The sequence below is a fragment of the Atta cephalotes genome (genome assembly GCF_000143395.1).
Source record: "Atta cephalotes unplaced genomic scaffold scaffold00003, whole genome shotgun sequence".
Classification (NCBI taxonomy): Eukaryota; Metazoa; Arthropoda; class Insecta; order Hymenoptera; family Formicidae; genus Atta; species Atta cephalotes.
This window is the reverse complement of record NW_012130067.1, coordinates 2613130-2635120: the sequence shown is the minus strand read 5'-3', so window position 1 is coordinate 2635120 and position 21991 is coordinate 2613130. Positions and strand designations below refer to the sequence as shown.

At 33.0% G+C, this 21991-nt stretch overlaps 2 protein-coding genes across 2 annotated transcripts in view; both read right to left on the bottom strand.

Annotated features, from left to right (window-relative positions):
- Window positions 1–3875: 3875 nt before the first annotated feature.
- LOC105625439 (PAX-interacting protein 1) lies at window positions 3876–10285 on the bottom strand. The gene is made up of 9 exons (XM_012206770.1): window positions 10190–10285; window positions 9654–9838; window positions 7059–9433; window positions 6451–6895; window positions 6084–6268; window positions 5234–5475; window positions 4548–4817; window positions 4219–4423; window positions 3876–3943 (listed from the first exon to the last, which is right to left on the bottom strand). Exons 1-9 carry the CDS (start codon window positions 10283–10285, stop codon window positions 3876–3878), a joined length of 4071 nt encoding a protein of 1356 aa, XP_012062160.1.
- A 2842-nt stretch (window positions 10286–13127) lies between these two features.
- LOC105625735 overlaps window positions 13128–21991 on the bottom strand; it is a 132818-nt gene continuing 123954 nt past the window's right edge. The window contains exons 7-11 of the mRNA XM_012207057.1: window positions 18203–18426; window positions 17392–17896; window positions 16792–17322; window positions 14246–14716; window positions 13128–13727 (exon numbers count right to left, since the gene is read on the bottom strand). Coding sequence (XP_012062447.1) covers window positions 13128–13727; window positions 14246–14716; window positions 16792–17322; window positions 17392–17896; window positions 18203–18426 — 2331 coding nt within the window. The remainder of the gene's footprint in view (window positions 13728–14245; window positions 14717–16791; window positions 17323–17391; window positions 17897–18202; window positions 18427–21991) is intronic.

Genomic DNA, 21991 nt, shown 5'->3' with positions numbered 1-21991 from the left:
AGTTCAACATCTTAATATTCAGACCATAGTATTTTCAGACGCTTTTTATTTTCAGATTATATTCAGACGCTTCGTATTTAAAGTATTATACAATACATAAGTTTGAAAAGTTCTTAAAACAAAGAATAATTTACACTAAACACTATCAATTTTTCAATTAAAACTTTAAATAATAATTAATAAGGTGCTTAATATTTTTTATTAAGATTGTATTTATATATATTTAAATTTATGTATATGTTTAGGCTTTATTTAGAATTTCTTTATACACATTTCATATATTAAATATTAAATATTAATTTAGTTATAAAAAGTATTTAAAATTACTAAATTTCAAATGTAAAATGTTAAAAAAAAAACATAAAATCTACCTTCGAATCGATCCTGCTTAATCCGAACTGGATCCTCCGATACTATTGACAAATCCGCAAAAAGTACACATCTGTATCTGAAACAATAAATAATTAAATTGATTAAAAATAATTTAATAAGATGCCTGTTTATTAATAAGATGCCAGAATTATATATTAAAGCGAAATTGTTAATGTTATCTTTATTATTTAATTCCTATTATATTATTAAAAAATAGTAATAAAGATTTTTGCAGTATTTGCTTGATTACAGTTTTTTTACTTTCGATCAATTCTTACCTTCAAGATTAGAGAATTTTAAAAAAACCATTTTGTGGTTGTTGATTTTTTTGACTATTTTTAACTATCTTTTTAGTTGGATTTAAAATAATTTACTGCTATGTTAAATTTTTGCAAAATTCATTCAAAAATTACATATCCATTGATTAACGCGATTCATTACATATAATACATTAAATTTCCTATCAGAAATATAACAAACTATATCGATTAAAAGATTCATTTCAAAATATCAATTGAACATTATAATATACGCCGTAATATGTATATCATTACGAGATGTTATAAAAGGTCAGCGTTCGTACCTGAATTTTAATTAAATCATAATATACTGCTTCTAATGTGTAATTCATCGTTGTAATGAGTTAGATAAAGAGATAGAATTTATAATTAGTTACGGAATCGCATTACCTTTATATTTCAGCGCGTTACATTTTATCGCATATATACAATATTGTTTTTGATTCTAGAAGAAAAATTTTAATTATTATGTATTTATTATATAAGTTGTCTCAGACCATCCGTACACTTCTTTTATCTCAGAAACAGAGCATTATAGAAAAAAACGTTTCAGATAAAGTTTTGGGGGTTTCTAAATGATCATATTATTACTGATTGTGAGATATTAAGCGCTTTAAAAATAAATTCACTGCTTTAAAAACGAATTCACTACTTTACAAATTCATTACTTTAAAAATACAAATTTGCTACTTTAAAAATTCAAGTTATTTTCTTATTATTTTCTTATTATTATTGTTATATTATTTTTATTTTTTAAGTAGTTTTTAAAGTAGTGTTTTTTAAAATAGTTTTTAAAATAGTTTTTTAAAATAGTGAATTTGTGTTTTAGAATAAAGACTTTGTTTTAAAGTAGTGAATTTGTGATCGCAGCGAATATTTGCATCATAGTATTTCGTGGCAAATTTCCTAAGCTTCTAAACCTAATAGTCGTCAATATCTCGATCTGCAGGGCAGAGTCTTTATATTTTTTCTTATGGAATTTTTATTTTTACGTAAAAATCGATTGAATATATTTTTATCAAAATTTGAAATGACCGAGATATTCTCAATCGTTACCGAAACAATAATTATAAATTATTCGGCCAAAATCGAAAATCGAAATTTCGGTTGTTTATCAATTTTGATCAAAGAATAGATTAGGCCTTAACTAAAGTTACTCAAAATATTAGGGAAAAAGTTCGTGGCGTTTTTCCCGTTACATCTAATATATTTATTAAATGTTTGAAGGTGGCTCAATAATACAAATATAAATAATAAGGACCATATAGCCACAACGATGATGTTAAAACGAAAATCATATATTTAATATTATAAAAATTATATAAAAACATAGACATTTCGGTCAAGATTTGACCATCATCAGTACATCAAGATGACAAATAAAAAATTACAAAAAAAAATTAATTAATTACGCAAAAATTGCTAGTCAAAAATATGATAATGCATCAAGATGACAAATAGAAAAAATACATAAAATTAAAAACAATGATCGCAAGTCAATAAAATAGTAAAAGAATTTTCCAATCGTTTATGGTACAAGTTAATCGAGTAAGATAAAATCAAGAGAATGAAATTAACCAAAAAATTTTTTTAACGCTTCTAATCTGTTCCGTTTATGATTCCTTTTTAAAAGAAGCAAAAAATGACTTTGTGTGAGGAAAAAAAAATTTATCAGCAGTGATTCTTACCATTTGTTCAAATTGTTCTTGTTTTTTAAATTGTGTTATTTACTTCGAGTTACATCTGCGAGGACTTGTGTCAAAAAATACGTGAATCTGGAAATTCCGTATTCTCATTCCGTATTTCTTCTATTCATCATCTTGATACTGTATTACCTTTTTGATTAGCGATTTTTGCGTAATTAATTAATTTTTTTTGTAATTCTTTATTTGTCATCTTGATACTGATGGTCAAGTCTTGATTGAAACGTCTATGTTTTTATATAATAATATTAAATATGTGATTTTCGTTTTAACATCTGTCGTTTGTGGCTGTATGCTCCCTATTATTTATATATTTATATCATATATTTTAGTACTCATCTTTAGGATTCATGATGCGCATTATATGTAAACAGAATGCGCTCTTGTCTTAGCTTCATGTGTTGATGTGCACGCTTCTATACCACCGATGTGACAAATCTCTTAACCTTGAATATCTGTAAATTTTAATGTGGACGAATTTTTTAATTCATCGATTGATTAATCGCATTATGCGCAAATGCAGCTTTTATGGAACAAAATTACATCTGCGCACAATGCGATTGATCAATCGATGAATTAAAACATTCGCCTTGTTCTATTCGCGAGGCAAATCACCGCGTTTTATTATTAGATTCTTTTAAATAGAACATGAATAAGTAAAATTACCTTTATTTTTTCGTATTATCCAAGTCAAAACTAATTCACGGTCATCACGAAGCTTCTCAGTTCTCACTCACCGAATATTATAGGATCGATGAAACAATTGAAAATTTAACCGGCGATTCCGATCAATTCCGATCAACTGAAGAAATTATTTCAATTGATTTTACTGATTCTCCGTACAGTACTACCAGCTTTCGAAAAAAAGAAAAGTTGGCACTTCAAAAATAGTTAAACAGCTAAATTTTAAAAATTAAAAAAATCTAAAGAATACAATTACAATTAGACGTATTAATTTGTTTGACAGAGAAATACAAATTACAAATTCTTGCAATAATTAAATTTACATATTTATCTCTAATGCCTCCAGCACACCAGTGCATGTTCGTCACGTGCGACACGCGATATCCAATGAGTGTATAGCTTTACCGATATTCTCATTCTAAAGTTATTGTCATTGGATGTCGCGCGCGACTAACATCACGCTGAAGCCATAAGAGTGCCGTTGAGTTGCCTCTACGAATGCTTGAAGCATTGATGATTTGATTGATCAATCGGAAGAAAGAATTTTACTAATTGACCAATCAAAAAATGCTTCAAAGCATTCGTAGCAGCAATTCGACCGCTTCAAATAATACTAAGTAGAACTGAAAGGAAGTGGTGTATAGGAAATAAGTGTAAAATATATATAAAATTTTTTTGTATCATAAAATTCTGTTCTTTATTGTCCCATTGCAGAAGGTAAGCAAAAATTTTCCATTTCGAAAATAAATCATTAAAGAATTGATAGGCCCATAACAGGGATAAAAATATAGCAAAGTACAACTTGAACATTTTAAATTTAACTCGTGTCAGGTTGGAAATGTTGTCGTGCAACGGCACCTAATACAATTTCTGCACTGTACACATCTGTAAAATTTTAAATGAAAAAATTACGTGTAAGAAGATACATTTCTATTATCTACATTATATATATATATATAATAGATATGATATAATAGATAATAGAAATGTATCTTCTTATACGTATGTATATATATATGTATATATACATACATATACACACACATACACACACACACATATCCTCCATTTCATTTAATCTCCACTCTTTTTTTATAATTAATTTTCTTATATAAAAAATAAGATAATAAAACATTAAAAATTAATTTGTGACTACTTACTAATATTTGCACGTAAAACATCAGAAAGGAGATGGAGGTCATTGTCATGGGTCACAATAATATAATTTAATTTCCCAGCATTCATTTCTTGTATCTGAACAATTGATCTACGTGTTTTTTCCATTGTACCTCCTGCACTTTCTATTATTTCCGCAATTGCCGAAGGTGATGGTATTACACTTGGCGTGACATAAAATATTTTACCCTGATTAAGTGAAAAAGTGAAAACATTAAAAAATTTGTCTTTCCAACTGTTTAAAATGTCTACACTGTTTATTATACAATTAAAAATCGTATTATACATTGATAAAGGAATTTAATCCTATTACCTTAAGTACAGTCCCTCGATTGGGGCTCGCTAAAGTTTTTTCGATATTACAATTGAAGTTCTTCTCAAATTCCGAATCACCAAGCATATATGCACTTTCATCTACAAAAGTGTTTTTTGCGGAGCAATCGAGTAACCATTGAAGATTGACGATATATTTACAACGTGATAAACAACACAATAACTTTACTGTTCGTAATGGTGCTGACATTACGAGATGAGTAGCATCTCGCCAACTGGCAGCTAAAGCTCCTCCCAGTTCTCGAATTCTCTAGAAATTACATAAAATCTATTCAGAAAATTGCAACAGCAAAACTTAATAATATTACAATTAATGAATTTTTGTAATTACAAACAAAATATAAAGTTAATACCTCTTGACATGTGTACGTGACAGCAAATATTGAAAAAATATGGATAAAAACTGAATAAATGCAAAAAAAGAGAGAGGACAAAAAAAATTAGTAGACACATAAAAGATTTTTTGACATGGCCATGACAACGCAAAAGGATGAAGAGAAAGGACGAGACAACATAGAAGTAGTAGTGTAAGTTTAATAGCGACACATAAAGAAATAAGTTAATAAGAAATAAAAAATTAATTTATTAATTAAAAAACAATTTGTTCTTTTACAATTTCGGATATTCCGAAAAGCCAAGTAAATGGTATCTATTATATTATAGTACCTTGGCATGATTTTTAGGATTTATACCAGAAAATAGTATTTTTGGTTGTTTATCAGGTGGTGGAGGATCAGGATTGCTAATGACAATTGGTTCATCTAAGCCCAGAAGATGTGGGTCTTTATTCAATAGTGGGCCATCCAGACGTGGCTTCTTGTATTTTCTTATCGAATTTGGACCCTGACCAACCTGTTGTACTTTGTCATAAGATTCTTGTGTAATATTTATTGGCATTTTCCAAGCAGCTAGAAATTAAATAGAAAATTTGATAGTTTCATGTATAATAACAGAATATATAATTTTCAAATATATAATTTTTATAAATCTATTTATAAATCTATTTTTATAAATCTAATTTTTATAATCTATAGGATAACAAAAAAGTTTGACCAAACTTTTATGTATATTAAATTATTATCCATGTAGCAAACTAACATTATTTATCGCTATTTTGGCTTTAAAATGACATTAAAAACATCATTTTGACATCAAAATGACAATAAATAATACTAATTTTCTACTTGAATGTAATATATTTAATATATTTAATATATTTAAAGAAAACAAAGTCTAAAAAGTGTTGGTTACATTTTATTAAATATCAAAATTTTTACTGATTGAACTGAAAACCATTCTACTGACTGCCTGGGAGAATTTTTCTATGGAAAAATCATTGATTCTCGAAACGCTTTAAAAGTTGTATTAAAGATTATTTTAAGTGTCAATTATTATTTTTAGTATTTAATAAGATATAACACTCCAGAGTTTATTTTTTTTAGATGTTATGTTATTAATGAACACAAAACTTTGTGACCAAACTTTCTTGTCTTTTTGTAATAAGTAAATATTATACCCATAAGATGAGGCACTAGTGAATAATCTAGTCTGAAAGGATTACTCAGACTAAACTGTTGATACTTTGGTCCCTCAAGTTGATGCAAAGCATTCATCTGCCCGCATAATAAATCTGTCAACCATTGTACGTTTACAACACTGGTTTGCCATTCACGTGCCTTTTTATATTTCAATCCATCTGGTCTAAAAAGAATATTTCAGAATATAATTATTTTAAAAATATTAAGAAAATGTTAATTAGTATAAGAAATATAAAATATTATAAAAAAGAATGTTGAACTATCAATTAATAGAACGATTACGCATGTAATATGAACAATTAATAAAGTTATTAAATTAATAAGGAAAAAATACAAGATCAGTACCTTCTACAAACAAGAAGAGTATTATGTCTGGAAAAGTAATTCGTATACTTCGCACCCAAAGCTTCTAACATATATTTGACTTTTGCTCGTTCCTCTCCCTCAAAGCCAGAAAATGATATAATTTGCTTGCCACATGGAAGTTCAGTTAAGCTAAATGGCGTCGGAAAATGAAGAACATGCCAAGGTGGGAGTACTTGTTGCTTACTGACAACATCAGAAAGCCAATGTGCACTGACGCAACGTTTCCCTTCGCGCAACGCTTGCACTACAGTCGGATGTTTCTGCGTGATGGCAAGCACATGCGTTGCTCGAGTACAATATTGTGACTCTACTTCACCACCATGTCTCTCAATAACTTGTTTCCAGACTGATACTTCATTAGGACGCTGCACGTCATATTCAACAATGACAAAGATACATCCTAACAAGAATAGCTCTAGGGGCACTGAAAATACACATATTTTTGATTACTGATTACAATAACGATGCCAGATATATATCATAAAAGAATAAAGCTTGTTAAATCATTATATTATTCTAATATTGTATAAAATTTCTATAATAATAATGTTAATAGAACAATAAAATAATAAAAAATAAAAACGTACATTTCAAATTTGGATTGTGACCATAAAACTGAGCCTTAGGTTGTTGCACAACTGGAGCATATTGCATTTTTATAGGTGCACCTGATGGTGCGCCATTTGTTATATTCCCCAGAGTTCTTCTTTGATAAGCGGCTAGAAGCTGCGGATCCTGTGAAGGTGGAGGTGGAGGTCGGTGCTGCGCAGTCATTAATCTCAATTGACCAGCTGCACTGCCCTCGGCAGCACCACCTTGTAATCTGTTAGTTAACATATTTGCCAGCGCAGTTTTTGTTTTAGCATTTACAAGCTGTTGATCCGGTGGTATTTGCGCGTTATTCGGCAGAGACGCTAACGGCGGTTCTTGCTGCGCACCTTGTTGCTGCTGTTGTTGTAAATGTTGCAACTGTTGCAGTCTAACCATTTGTTGCTGCTTCTGTAACTGTAGTTGTGCTAATTGTTGAGGAGTGAGCTGTCCTTGTTGGAATGGTTGGCCTGTTTGTGACGCCTGCGGGCCTTGAACGGCCTGACCAGCTGATACAATAACTTGATTAGAAGAGTTTATCGGAGTTAATGCTGGTGGCTGTACTCCAGGATGTACAGGTTTTTGTCCTGGAGTTTGCGTGAGTTGCGGTCCCATCATTTGCGGTCGAGCTTGCTGAACCCACTGTAAACTGCCCGGCTGTACTGGTTTACCAGGACTCCTTATAACAGCGATATGTGAACCTTGCTGTGCCTGACGATTCTGCATCTGCCTTTGTAATATTAGGCTGCTTCGATGCTTTTGAATCTTCTGAATGAATTGAGCCCTCTGTTGAGGATCCATCTGCTGCAGCTGCTGATGTGTTTGCGCATCCAAATGAATTAATTGTCTGGGAGGTTGAGGCGGTTGTTGATTCCATTGTCCTCCAGACCTTTGAGCACCAATCTGTTGCTGTTGCTGTTGCCTTTGCAATTGTAAGTGATATTGCTGCTGTTGCCACTGTGAATCCCGTTGAACAATAAATCCTTGCTGATTTGATCCAATTAACTGCTGATTCTGTGGCTGTTGTTGTAATTGACCGTCCCTTATAACAAATTGTTGAGAGTTCTGAGGAGCAGATTGTTGTAATTGTTGTGAAATCTGTTGTATCTTCTGTTGCTGCTGTTGCTGCTGTTGCAGCAAAAGAAGTTGCCTTTGCTCGGAAGTAAGTTGCTGCGATGAAGTCTGTGGTTGAGTTAATTGATGTTGACCTGCTATTTGTTGCTGTTGAGAAGGTAATTGCTGCTGCTGTTGCATTACTATTTGTTGTTGAGATGCTAATTGCACTTGCTGCTGCTGTTGTTGTGTCAAATGTGGCTGCTGAGTCTGTAATTGTTGTTGTTGAATAATTTGATGTTGATTTAATTGCTTTTGTTGCGACGTCAATAATTGCTGTGGTTGCGTATTTAGCTGATGTTGAGATAATTGCGAATTTATTGGTTGTTGCTGTTGTTGAGGTATTATCGATTGCTGTTGCCCTACTAATTGTTGTTGCTGTAACTGAGGCGATTGCTGCTGATTCAAAAGTTGTTGTTGGTTGTATGATGGTTGCTGCAACTGTTGTTGATGTTGCGTAAGTTGTTGCTGCGTTAATTGCTGTTGCGATGTTAATTGTTGCTGCTGTATCAATTGATGTTGCATATTCATTTGCTGCTGTTGCGGAGACAGTTCTTGCTGCTGCATTTGTGATGGTACAGCTTTTACTTGCTGAGAAATATTATTTTGCTGAGATGTCTGTGGAAGCCAATTTGTTTGATTGATAACATCTTGGTCAGAGACTGATGAAGCAACTGTGGAAGTGCTTAAACTGGTCGAGGAAACTGATCGTGGAAGATGCTGTTGCGGCTGCATGTTCACAGTATTTTGTCCATTTGTCGAATAAGGAACAGTTGTTGTACTGGTTGCACCAAGGTTATGCGAAGCACTTGAAGACACTGGTGGACTTGGCTGATTCCATGGCATACGTTGCTTGAGTTGCTCTAACATGGCCTTTGTCCTATCTTGTTCCTCTTGTGCAACATTATTATCCGTATCTTCATCCATAAATCCAGTAATCATTGCTGTCGAGCTATTTGGAGATACTAGCAATCTAGGATGATACTCCACTTCACTAACGAGAGTACCTTTCTTACAACATTCCGTTACCCAATCAGGTGTTACAATGGGTATATGGTGTCTCGTAGCAGTTTCATACTTTATACCGCTTGCTTTGCCCGTAATCAGATGAGTGCAATATTTATCCAAGCGTAGCTGACATTTGCCACCTTGGAGTATTATCATTGCCCATAGAGACTTGCTGTCTGCTCGACTTACTTGGGATAGGCAGACATTTATGTTCGAAAATAACTGATTCTCTTCTGGTGAGAAATATTGCGTTCTATTTAAATAAAGTTGTTAAGAAAATATAAATTATGTCCTAAATTTAATAAATGTTTAATAAGCTAATTCAAAGTGTTTCCATAAATGTAAATTTTTTAACATTTAAGCTGCTCACATATTTGTTATATTATTTCTCTAAGAATTTTTTTATCTTTAAAACATGTGTCTATTTGTAACAAATATTAATATTAAAATAACAGTCTTTTGCAAAAGGATACGGCAAAAGCTTGTTGCATTTAACAGAAAATAAAATCCAATTTTGTGTAACTGCTGGTATCTCATATAGATCCTTTGCTGCAGAAATGTCATTTTCTAATGCTTCATTGCCTGCTATCAGATGTGTAACATAATCACTAAAATAATTAGACCTCTCAGCCCCACCTTCTTGCAATAAATTCAAAATCTGTAAAAGTATTGCCTATGATTAACAAACAGTAACATTTTCTAATAGTCAGGCATGTATAAATCTGAAATATTTCAATACTGTTGTCATTCCACATATTAAGAAATAAGTTACAGAAAAGAGAAACAGTCCAACGATAGGACGACATTAATGTGAAATGGTGTTCCAAATTATAACCTTCGTTGACAATCGAAGAACATCGGTTTCATAGCGGAAAAAAGAACAGCATAACTTTCACAAATATCGCGCAGTCAGCTGCGATAGCAGCGAATCTCACGGCTGTTCCATTCGTCGGGTGTTGGAGCATCGGCGGAACAAAAACGCGGGAAATGAACGGAAATTATAACATACCTTCGGATCGCCCGCACCGCTGACGTAGTATTTCACATTGGCGAAGAGAGCACTGTCGAGCTTTAAGTCCTCGAGTCCAGCCCTTATGTCACCCATTCTGTCGAAACTATTCCCGGTAGACTCACGTCTTCGACATCACAATAGCGGCCTATACCGCGCGAAATCGTGGATAGAGATATTATGACTCCGCAGTATTTGATAACAAAGGTCCGTCGCGACGCGTTTGTTATTATTATGATTGCAGGTTATGTGCGGACTTTGCGTAGTACTACGCTTAATCCGCGCGGCGCAGCTCATAGAGGTAGATGTCGCATTATGGCGCATAATTCGAACACAGAATTTGGTTACATGACATTTTCCCGAAAAACTAGACTGGAAAATGTTGGTACTAACAACAATCTTTAGGCAACATGATTTTAATTTATACGGATTAGTAACAGTAGCCTAGTTTCCACCGAAAGTTTAATCCGGATCAGAATATAAGAATTAATCAACTACAGTCGAATATTCTCCTGTTACAGTCGAACGACAGGAGAACTGTAATTGATTCTTCGACTATAGTTGGTTGATTCTTACATTCTTATCTGAAAATTGTTAAGCCACTATTGAAGTAATAAGGGGCTCTGCATAACAAAAAGAACAGAGAGAATTAGAATTTCAACCTATCAGAAATTGTATATTCTACAATGATTTCTGATAGATAGGTTCTGAAATTCTTATTCTCTGTTCTGTGTTCCCTACTCTTTTTATTATATAAGGAGTCCCTAAGTCCATAAGTTCGTCCATAAATCCATACCACAAATTTATGGGCTTATTACTTCAACAATGTTACTAATCCATACAAATTAAAATCGTGTTGCTTAAGAGTTTTTGTTAATGCCAATATTTTCCAGTCTAGTTTTTTGAGAAAATGTCATGTAACCTAAATTTGTAATAATAATTTTCAATTTTTTAATTATATTGTTTTTAAATAAATTTTCAATAAATTAACATATTATTTATTATGATTTATTTTTTGATGAAATATATTCCATTTTTCACATTTATACAACTCTGATACATTTAAAAGGAGATAGGATACATTTAGGCTGCGTTCCATTGCATGTATAATACACATGAGGTATCATTTTATCTTTGTTGTTTACAGAGTGTCAAACAAAGGCTGCAATCGATTTGAAGTATTTGAATTCATGCGCTTTAATGATCATTCTGTCTTTATCGTTCATTAAGAGCCGATTGTTCCATCTTTTGGTTTTTTTTATAAGATAAATTTTATAAGATAAATTTTAACAGGTAAAATTTACCAAAAAATGGAACAATCGGCTTTTAATGTATTAAAATAAGAAGTATTGAAAAGCGCTGAAAGCGCGTCTAAATCGATCGCAACTAAAGATAAAATGATTCTGCAATGGAACACTACCTATAATCTTAAGGTGCCGCCCCATAGAATGGAAATTGACAACGGAACGGAATTCGCGGAATCAACATAATTAAAATACTATTTTTATTATTACAAGTATTGTAAATAATATAAAAAGTATGATTTTATATTATTCCGCGTGTTCTGCTTCTGCTAATTCCGCTTAATGGGACATAAATTTAAGAAAAGCGTAAAAAAGAAAACGGAGTGGCTGTGATTCATCGTGCGAGTTTCGTTCTATTGCCAATTTCCGTTCTATGGGACGGCACCCTTATATTATATTATCTTGCATTCTCGCTCATACATATGTACAAATCTTAATGGTCTTTTTCTTACTTTTTCTTAATTTGAATTTTTACTTACTTATAAAGAAATCTAGGAATCTACAATATTGAGCTTGGTCAGTTCTCTTAGAACTTATATACTGGAAGGGTCATAGGTGACTGTCGATTGCACCAGAATGTCTATCTGTCCTTGTCTGAATGCTTCACCGTAATGCGCATCGATTACGAATCCTATATACATACATTTAAACTTCAAAACTCGCGAAACAAAAGCATAAAATTAAAAAATGAGATGTTATTGCGTTATATATTTCAAAATATCAACGAAGCAAAATAAAATATCTCTTCGTGCGTAAATATAACCCTTACTTCAGAGATAATTTTAAATCCAGCTTTAAGATTATATATTGAGTTAATTTAAATTATATAAAAATATATAAAATATGTGTATTTTAGTGTCACAGCAAACAAGCATTCAAGGTCATCAGACAAGGACGGAGATACTTTTACTACATTGATTACATATTGTATGGCCTTTCCAGTATATTCTAAGTATACTTCCCATTAAGTTCTGTCACTTTTCTCTTTTTCTTTCCGAGTGCAGCTTTTTAGGAAGGTCGAATTGCTGCTACTTGAATGCAAGATTAACACTACATACGACACCTATAAATATTACAGATACATCTATAAATATTACATCAATATACGTTTAATCAAATTAAAATTGAGTTTAATTAAATATGAATCAAAGTTAATGAGAATAAAAATTATCAGTTGTTATTAGTTATAAATATTTGCAATGAAATCACTTAGCCAAGAAAAAAAGAAGAAAAGAAGAAAGCTGAAGAAAAAGGCAAAAGACTTTGTTTTATATGCGAATTAATATCTGCGCGATACAAGTAATAAATTATACAGGATCGCTGATCCATCGAACTGGGGATTTATCACAGATACTAAAAATTAAATTAGACCTATCACAGACACTAAAAATTAAATTAGACGAAACGGATTAAAAATAAGAAGGGAAGGAGGAGAAACATCAATAACACTTTGCGAGATCGGATTATATCAGAGTCTCGCTGCAGCTAGTCATGTTGTCGAAATATGACTGTATGTTTGGATAAGGATCGCGTTCGCAAAAAGCTGCACTACCACTGGATTCAGCCAGCGGATTGCATTCGTCAGAGCATATCGTGTTTCCGAGGTAACACGATGTTTCTAGAGTCTCGTTAAGCTAAGGATTGGGATTATCGCCATTTCTTTGCTTTGCCTCAAGCTGCTTCGCCAGCAGAGTGACCTCCCAATTATTGTAGCCGTCCTGTCGCGTAATCTTATCATCATCATCCTCATCATCATACTCTTCTTCTTCGTCCTCCTCATCGCTATCGCTCTTGGAAAAATGGATATCAAATTCTTCATCCGATTTGCTATCGCTGTTCGATTCAAGATCGATCGCCACATCCTTCCGCAACAGTTTCTGGGGTACTATTGAGTTCGGCAGCTCCTGTAGTTCCATAGTTTCTCTTTCCGAATGTTCTTCCCACGATCGCCTGCTGCTTGAACCGACGGACGAGAACGAGTGTCGATCGCGAGACCGCATAGACCCGAGGACGGTATCCACAGAGCCATCACGCATGAAGGGGTGATCCTCACGATCGTCGTCGAGATCCTCCTCCATGGAAGCATCATGCTCGGTGCTATCCCCACCGGAATCATCTGCTCTCCGCAGTTTCTTTCGCTCCAGTTGCTGAATGTGTGACTGTAGCTGCGATATTATTTCGTCACGCTTACGTATTTCCAACTCTAGCGACGTGAACTTAACTTGTATGTCTTCCTGCAATGTCAAAAGCGGTGGTATGATTAATCAAGACAGCGGGCATATGTCATACGGGAACTATCCAACTAATAGGGAACTTCTGCAAGCGGAGTTGGATAATTGATAAACAATGGGCTTGATAAACGTACATCTGGTGATGAGAAGTACCAAGTTCAGGATTTTGGGAAACATGCTTAAAAACGGTGATGGGTTTAATTTTGCAGAATTACGAGCGAGTACAGTCTTCTTTGCTTCACAAGAGCAGAAAATATAATAGCAGATCTAAAACAATTCAAAATTAAAAATAATTATTAATAAGGAAAAAATATAAGCGTAAATTTATTTTCGCCGGTAAATTCCGCTGATTATTTGTACTGTCAATAAATATCGATATTGAAGAGTGTTGTCGGAATGTCTCTCGCGAGAGCAGCCCTTTGATAAAGGCACTCTTACGTGATGACAGGGAGCGATACACAAAGCCTCACCTATTGAAAGCAGGGACAAAGGAAACGGCAGTCGTCTTGCTTCTCACTCACCAAGCCTGCCTTGATGATCTCGCCGACCCCATAGAGCAATTCGTCTAAACACTCCTCCCGCGGCCAGGATGTCGTTTGTATCGAGACATCACCGGCACTGCTCACAGGACGGAAACTAAATTTATTGGGCGGCGGCAGTGACAGCTGATCTTGGGTGCTGGACAGCGGATAATTCGATTGTAAGAGCTGCTCGGACGGCGGGCTCTGCAGCGTGTACTTGTTGAAGGTCACACTCTTGGACAGCTTTGAATGCCGCGCGGCGTAACCCTCGATCGTCGGCGCTCTCATCAGCTTTTTCAGTTCGGCGGATGCGGCATCGCGATCAGGCGTACTCGTCGCAGAGGTCTCGGAACTGTCAGCCCTACTGCTAGCTGACAGTTTCTTCAGAATGCTCTTCAAGTTCTGTCTCTCGAGCGTCTCGTTCTCTGACGACAGTTGTTCTGGAGTCAGTGACGCCGATTCTTGTCGATCCTATTATAAAACGTTAGAGTTGAGTAGTAACTAATTAAAACGTTAAAAGTTGAAAAAAAAGATTAAAAAATTAACTTTTGATTTATTGAGTTTTAATTTAACTTTGTTAATTTTAAATACATTAATTTTTAACTTTAGTTACTTTTAAATTTTAATTTACTGACTTTTTTAAATTAAAAATGTTTCCTTCTTAATATTTCTATCCCTGCCATTTTTTTTTTATTAAATCTTAAACATTAGAGAATTAATTTAGAAAAAGTTCAATGATTAGATTTTATGATTAGAGACTCTATAATAAGAATCACACGATATGATAGCCAGTATTATTGACTCGCTAGATTTTTGTCAATTCCCGATTATTTTGAATTACACTAATTTTAGGTGTTATAATATATTATATTTCAATAATATAAATATGAAATCAGGTAAAGAATTAATGTAAAATAGTACTGCACATCTATCTATTTTCTAAATTTTTATGTATATTTACGTAATTTTACGTATTTTTTGTAGCAAATATCTAATGTAAACATACGTGAGCAATCGTTTCAAACGTTAAAAGAAGTTAGATAAAGGTTAAAGAAAAAGAGATTATATACTCTTCTCTCTCGCAAGATTTTAACGAAAATATCTTATGCTGTGATTCTTATTATATGTAAATGTAACTTCCATGTGAATAAAAAAATTAAATTTATCTAATAATCTATATTGTGTTATTTAAAGTAATCTCATTTAAAAAAAATTAGAACATTTTGATCTCAAAATAATTTTTTTCAAAATGAACTTTTTTTTAAATTTAAGTTAATTCAATCTTAACTTTAATTAAGTTAAATTTTTATTCCTTCAACTCTTAATTTAATTTTATTAATTTTGTAAACTATTAATTTAATTTAATTTATTTTAATTTAATTTAGTTTAAAAAAAAACATTAACTTAGTTTTAAATTTAATTTAGTTTTAAAAAAACATTAACCCAATCATGCAAAACAAAATTCTAAATAAAAAAAATTTGATATTAAACAATTATATCGTGTTTTAATTTCTTTTTCGTCATTTAAACTCCTTTTTCGGCGTTCATTATATGTCTTGATAATTCTTATCAAGAAATATAACATTATTATCAATGCATAGCATTTATTATTAAGAGTTATATAAATTATTAATTGTTATCATTGTCAATGCATTATCTAAACTTCACAGAAAAATTTTCTTTGCAGTTTGTAACATTTAATTGCATTTATAAACAAAATATTTAATATTTCATTTTAAGCAATATTGTATTGATCCTCCTTCAGAAGTCGTCAAATTGGGGCTTCTCAACAAATTTAAATGAATTTAAATAAATTTAAATAAATTTCATACTATTGATTTAGTTTTTCATTCTATTTTTTAAAATACCATTCAAAGAAAGACAGAATTGTAGAGAATTGTCATAGTAAAGCAGATTGGTGTGTCCATTTATTATATTCTTGTAAATCCATAATTAACCTACTGTTCTTATTTATGAACCGGTTTGTATTTGTAATCTACTGTACTTTATTAGTATTATTATTTTATAAGTCTACTGTACTACTACTTTATAGAGGAAATGAATTAGCTATAATAGAATATATATAAATGTAGAATATATATAATAAAATATATATAATTCATTTCCTCTTATAGTATTTTCCAACAGTCGAAATCGGTGTCATTGTAATCGGTCCGCATCGTCGTCGTTGTCATCGTTGGTCGGTATCGTCGAAATCAGTTGGCGTTGGTCGATGTCGTCGTAGTCTGTCCACATCGTCGTCGTCGTCAGTGTCGGTCGGCATCGTCGAAATCGGTTGGCGTCGGTTGGCATCAGTCGGCGTCATCGTAATCGGTCCGCGAGATCGTTGTTGATTAGCATCATCGACGTCAGTGTCATCGAAGTCGATCAACGTTATCGGCATTAATTGATATCATCGGCATCAATCAAATACGATGGTTTGGTCAGTGTCATCGTCATGTAGCAATATTAAAAATAATGTATAAAAAATTGATTAAAAAATACATTTATAAAAATTCATTATGTATTAAAAATCTACTACTTACTTGATTATATTTAGCTAGCTTCCTGGTGTACTCGATGGCACAGGTCTCCGAGTGGCTTCTCGTGAGGTTGCTGTCAAATTTTGGCTCAACATTATCGCCGCAATCAAGGGATGAGCTCCTAGCCGCTTTCTCTAGTTCGGCCAGCTTCTGCCTTTCGTTGAGGATTTTGAGCTTCTTAACGAATGGCAGATCGCAATATTCTGGCGAGAGGTCATCAATGGAAGCATACATCTTAGTTTGCTGCAGTTTTTTGGCCGGTGAACTTCTCTGCGAAGAATTACCCTTGGGAGTCAATGATGCATTTTTCAGCATGGTCCAGGGATTGATCAGCTTGCACACAGTACGTGTCTTAACCTGCGAGGTTGTGGTCACAGTAGTCATAGCGACACTCTGACCACCCGAGGACGATTGCTCGTCCGACTGCGTACTCGTTTCCTCGGGAATGATGTTCTTAGGTAGGGACTCCTTGGGCATTTCTCTCTCTATTTGAGTGGTCTCCTGCTCGTTTTTTGTCTTTAGCTGAAGTATCCTCTGCAAAAATGGCAAGTTCGGATTGGTGGGGTTCAAGGTCTCCGAGACTGATGGTACATGTGGTTCTACCGTATTAGCCGATGTGTCCATCAAATTACGCCGTTCCTCCCTCTCCTCCTTTTCTTTCAACAGCCTGAGCCTGGACAGCAGCGGAAGACCGGCGCCCAGCGGTGACACCGACTGCTCCTGAGTAGACAAAGACAGGTCTTGGCCGTCGTCGATCTTCTGCTGCCGTTTCAGCGTTGGCTCCTTCGGCGCCAATGGCTGAAGCTCCAGGCTCTCTTCCGGCCGAGTGTTGCGCCTACTTTTCCGCAAGACGTTCTTCAAGCCCTTCACGTCACTCTTCAGCTTATCGACGATCCTCTTACCGGTGCTGTTATCGGACGAATCATGACCGGGGGATGCAGATTGAAGCGATTCCCGCAATACTCTCTGTGCTTCCAACAGTCTCTTTCGGCCGAGATTTTGCAGGATTTCTTGCGCTTCCGGATAGTCCGTCATCGCCGTCAGCACGTCCTCCCGCGATAAACTAAACAGCTCGGAGTAACCCACCGAACGAACGTCGGCTGTGCGTCTGAAAATTTTTTCGAATTTTCGACTTTAAGAATTTAACTCTTATAAAGTATACGAAATTAATAAGACATAACATTTTATGGTTATAATTAAAATTGTTTATAAAAAGGTAAATTCTTCAAAAATATTTCTTGCATTTCTAAAATATCTCAGTCTTTTTTTTATAATTATTTATATGTGAAAAAGCGAATTTCTTCAGCTCGTGTAATTGTCTACTTCAACTTCACGAAATGAGAAGTGAATCTATTATAGATCTTGACTATCATATTGGCTGGGCCAGGAAAAGAACCAGAATAATTTTACTTACTTATTCAATCCGTCCAAATTAAGTATACCAATCTCGCCGAAGAAGTCCCCAGCCTTCATTGTAGTGAGTATTCTACCATTTTCGCTGATTACTTCCAGTATACCGTCGGCTATTATGAACATCTCACGAGCAACCTCGCCCTTTCGACATATTGAATCGCCAGGGGTGAATATGTAGGCCTTCATCTTCAGAACGAGATCACGCAGAAATTCTGGTTGACATTCCTGCAAGACACCGATGATTCGTCAAATTATCGAAACTGTATACGGTATCTCAACAAAATTAAGTAAATCTTTGATTAGATAATCAAATATAATTTGCCAACAATCTCTTGCGAATAGCATATAAAAGAGCTGAATAAAAATCTTGTGATATATTAATAACTGGCGTTTGAATAAATGACCTTATAATATTGATTCCTCTTCGAGAGCCTCTAGAGTATCAAATTATTCGTTTATTATTCTCAGACTCAATATTATACGTGCACAATTACACGTAATTAAATTCATATAGATTTCATTCTTTGGAAAATTGATATTTTCATCACCTCCTTCCCAATGTCACATAATTTCCTCTGGACAATAAAAGGGAGATTTCATTTCTAATACGGAACAGCCGTTCAGATTTTATTACATTGGCGTTGGCGTTGGAGAGCAAAATTTTGCTCGGCATTTCTAACTTCATAATCATTTTTAAATTTAAAGCTTCTACACCGTTTCTGTAAAAAAAAAAAGACAATTTATGAAGACTTAAACATTAGCCTCGAGCTTTTATCGCATTTTCTATCTTGCATGAATATATCCATATAATTTTAATCTTTACTTTTATAATAAATCTTCTGTTAATAATATAAAAAACTTTTTATTACCTTTTCTGATAAAATTAAACGATAAGTGGACTTTTCTAAAAAATATATATTTATAATACATCCATATTTTTCTATCAGAAATATTATCACATGAAATATCTTTCTCATTTTTTAATATACGAAATAGACAAATAAAATTTAAAATAAAGAAATTGTCGGCCTTAATAATAAAAAATTTTTCTAATAAGAAATTAAGACATTAAAGTGATACAAGTTAGAAAAAATGAGACTCTATTTATAATAATCAGTTATTTCTATCAGTTATATCTCGTTATATCAGTAAGGATATATCTGATACATTAATTTAAGTGTAATGCTATAATGAATAGCATTAACATCTTTCAACTAGACGATTTAATAGATAAATTGGATCATCTACCACGCCTATTCCATGTTATCTGATATCCATGTCATGTCATTTGTCTCGTTTTTCAAGTCAAGTCGCAGAGTCATAGATTTACAAACCTGCAGCTATGTTTATAATTTACAGTTTATAATTTACGAATTTTATCACAATATATTTATATATTTCTACTTTAATCCATTAATATATGTTGTCATAAATACGTACGATTTCGAGCGTGTTAATTCTTTATAATATTCACACAACAAATTTATATAATTTAAAATATAATAAATCTGGAGAGATTGAAATGAGTAAAGAAAAATGGATCAACATTTGTGAGACTGCGACGGATGATCTCTTCACGTTTTGCTCTCTTGCTTTCAATCACGAAGTGATATAATTCTTCGTGAGATACGATTCCTTTCTCGGCTATATCATGACAAAGACTTTGTATCATGGGCTAAACCTTGTCTTAGAAACCTCCGCTAATAGAATCGATCTTCCATCGCGATATTTTATTCAATCGACACCAGTGCACATCATCGATTAGTGACGCGTTTCACACAGGCGTTTTCTTGCATCACCTGCTTTGATCTGTGACGAGAACCGGAGATCTCGAGGCTGTTATCGTTGATCATCGAAGTCGTCTGACTTTATTCAGCCAATCTACAATGAGTCTCGTTAAAAGCAGTCAGAACGAATGTGTATATTGGAAATACTACAACCATGGGAAAAAAATACGGGGTGTCTGAATTGACGGCACAAATTGACATATTCTTCGGCCAGCTTAAAATCGATTCTTCCATGGTGAGAATATTTATAATTTTGAATTACCAACAATCAAATATTTTTGAAACATTTTTTATTCACTCTAAATAAAAAAGGAATTGGAAATAAATAAAATGTATTTTTTATTAATCTCTTAAGTTTTATTCCTTAATAGAAATTTAATTTGTCTTAGATTGAGAGAAATATTTAACAACATGGACAACGAAATGTAAGAATATTAATTTAAGATCCAAATATTTAATACTAGAAATTAAAAATTATAGAAAAAAATGTCACAATCAATTTTCTAAAAACGTTTGTAAATCTTATAATATCGATGTAATTCCTAAAAGCAAAAAAATTTTATTAAGATTTTGTAATATTTATTTTTTAATGATATTAAGCATTGAAGACTGCTGGTCGATTTTGCAACCAAAAAAAATAGGTCAACTTTGGGAAGAAGGCTCCTTAAGGGCATAGTAGCTTGCCATTAAAAGGATTTCAAATTTTGAGAAAAAATATTTATCTTGGTCTTTAATGGCTTAATCTATTTTCGATGAAATTTTTTCCTGTAGATAATTTTTATAAAAATATTAACAATAATTCGATAAGAATTTCGATAATAATCTTTCGACAGTATTCAATTTTTATAAAATTAATATCATTTTTCTGTTGAGTTTTTGCGAGTTTTGTTAAGAAAATATGCGTCTAAGAAGATTAAAGCATTATATGTATTCCTCGATATAATACTTAATGGCTATCGTAGGAAAGTTGGAGTCGCATGTCGTAATGGGTGGGTTATCATAACTTTAATAATTCAACTGTTACGTGCGCTGTGAGTAAGCGAAGTCACTATTGCACGAAAAGAATTTTCAGTAAGTTGTGTATGCAGACACGGTCGTTTGTGACATCTTGTAAAAATGCATTCGCTATTTCACGTCTCTCTTGCTTAAAAAAATATTTTTTGTGTATGATACATACGATATATCTATATTATTGTGTATTATACGTAAATATTATTGCATTCTGTTATATAAAAATACATCTTTTTGCCTAGTTTCACTGATATCAAGTGTATTACACTCAATAAGGCATAGAGGATCGATTAAATAACTATTGATCTTTTAGGATACACGTATAATGGTAAAAAAGCGTATTCACTTTTTTACATCTATGAAGTAATTAATCAGAAGCCATTTTTTTTATGCGCTTTGGAAACGCAATGGGCAAATGAATTAATGAATAGTGATTACGAGATATCGCCAAGGGTAGTTTAGAGACGTTCCTATTGACGGTTTGAGTGCGACCGCAATTAAAAATGGCACATAGACTCGCCAATTACAGGCAATCGTAATAGCACCTCGCGAAAATCTCTCTCTCTCTCTCTCTCTCTCTCTCTCTCTCTCTCTCTCTTCCTCTTTCTATTCGTTGGTCGCACTGTCAATGCTGTATAATTCCCTTCTCGAATCGAGAAAGTGATAAAAGGGATCCAAGTGAATCACGCGGACTGAATCACCTGGTCGCTTTAAACTTGCAACTCGAGATCTCTCCGAGCTAGATTCGTCGCACCGTGAACTTCATTATCTTTGCAGTGCAATGTATATTGTACTCACGAATCCAATTAAGAATAAATATGAGCTAGAATGCAGTTAGCATCAGAAAAAAACGATCGCAATATCCAAGAACATATAAATGAAAAAGTTGATGGAAAAAATTGTTTATTGAGTATTAACTTTTTATGCGATTATATTATATTATATTTATAATATATATCATTATAATATATATATATATATATATATATATA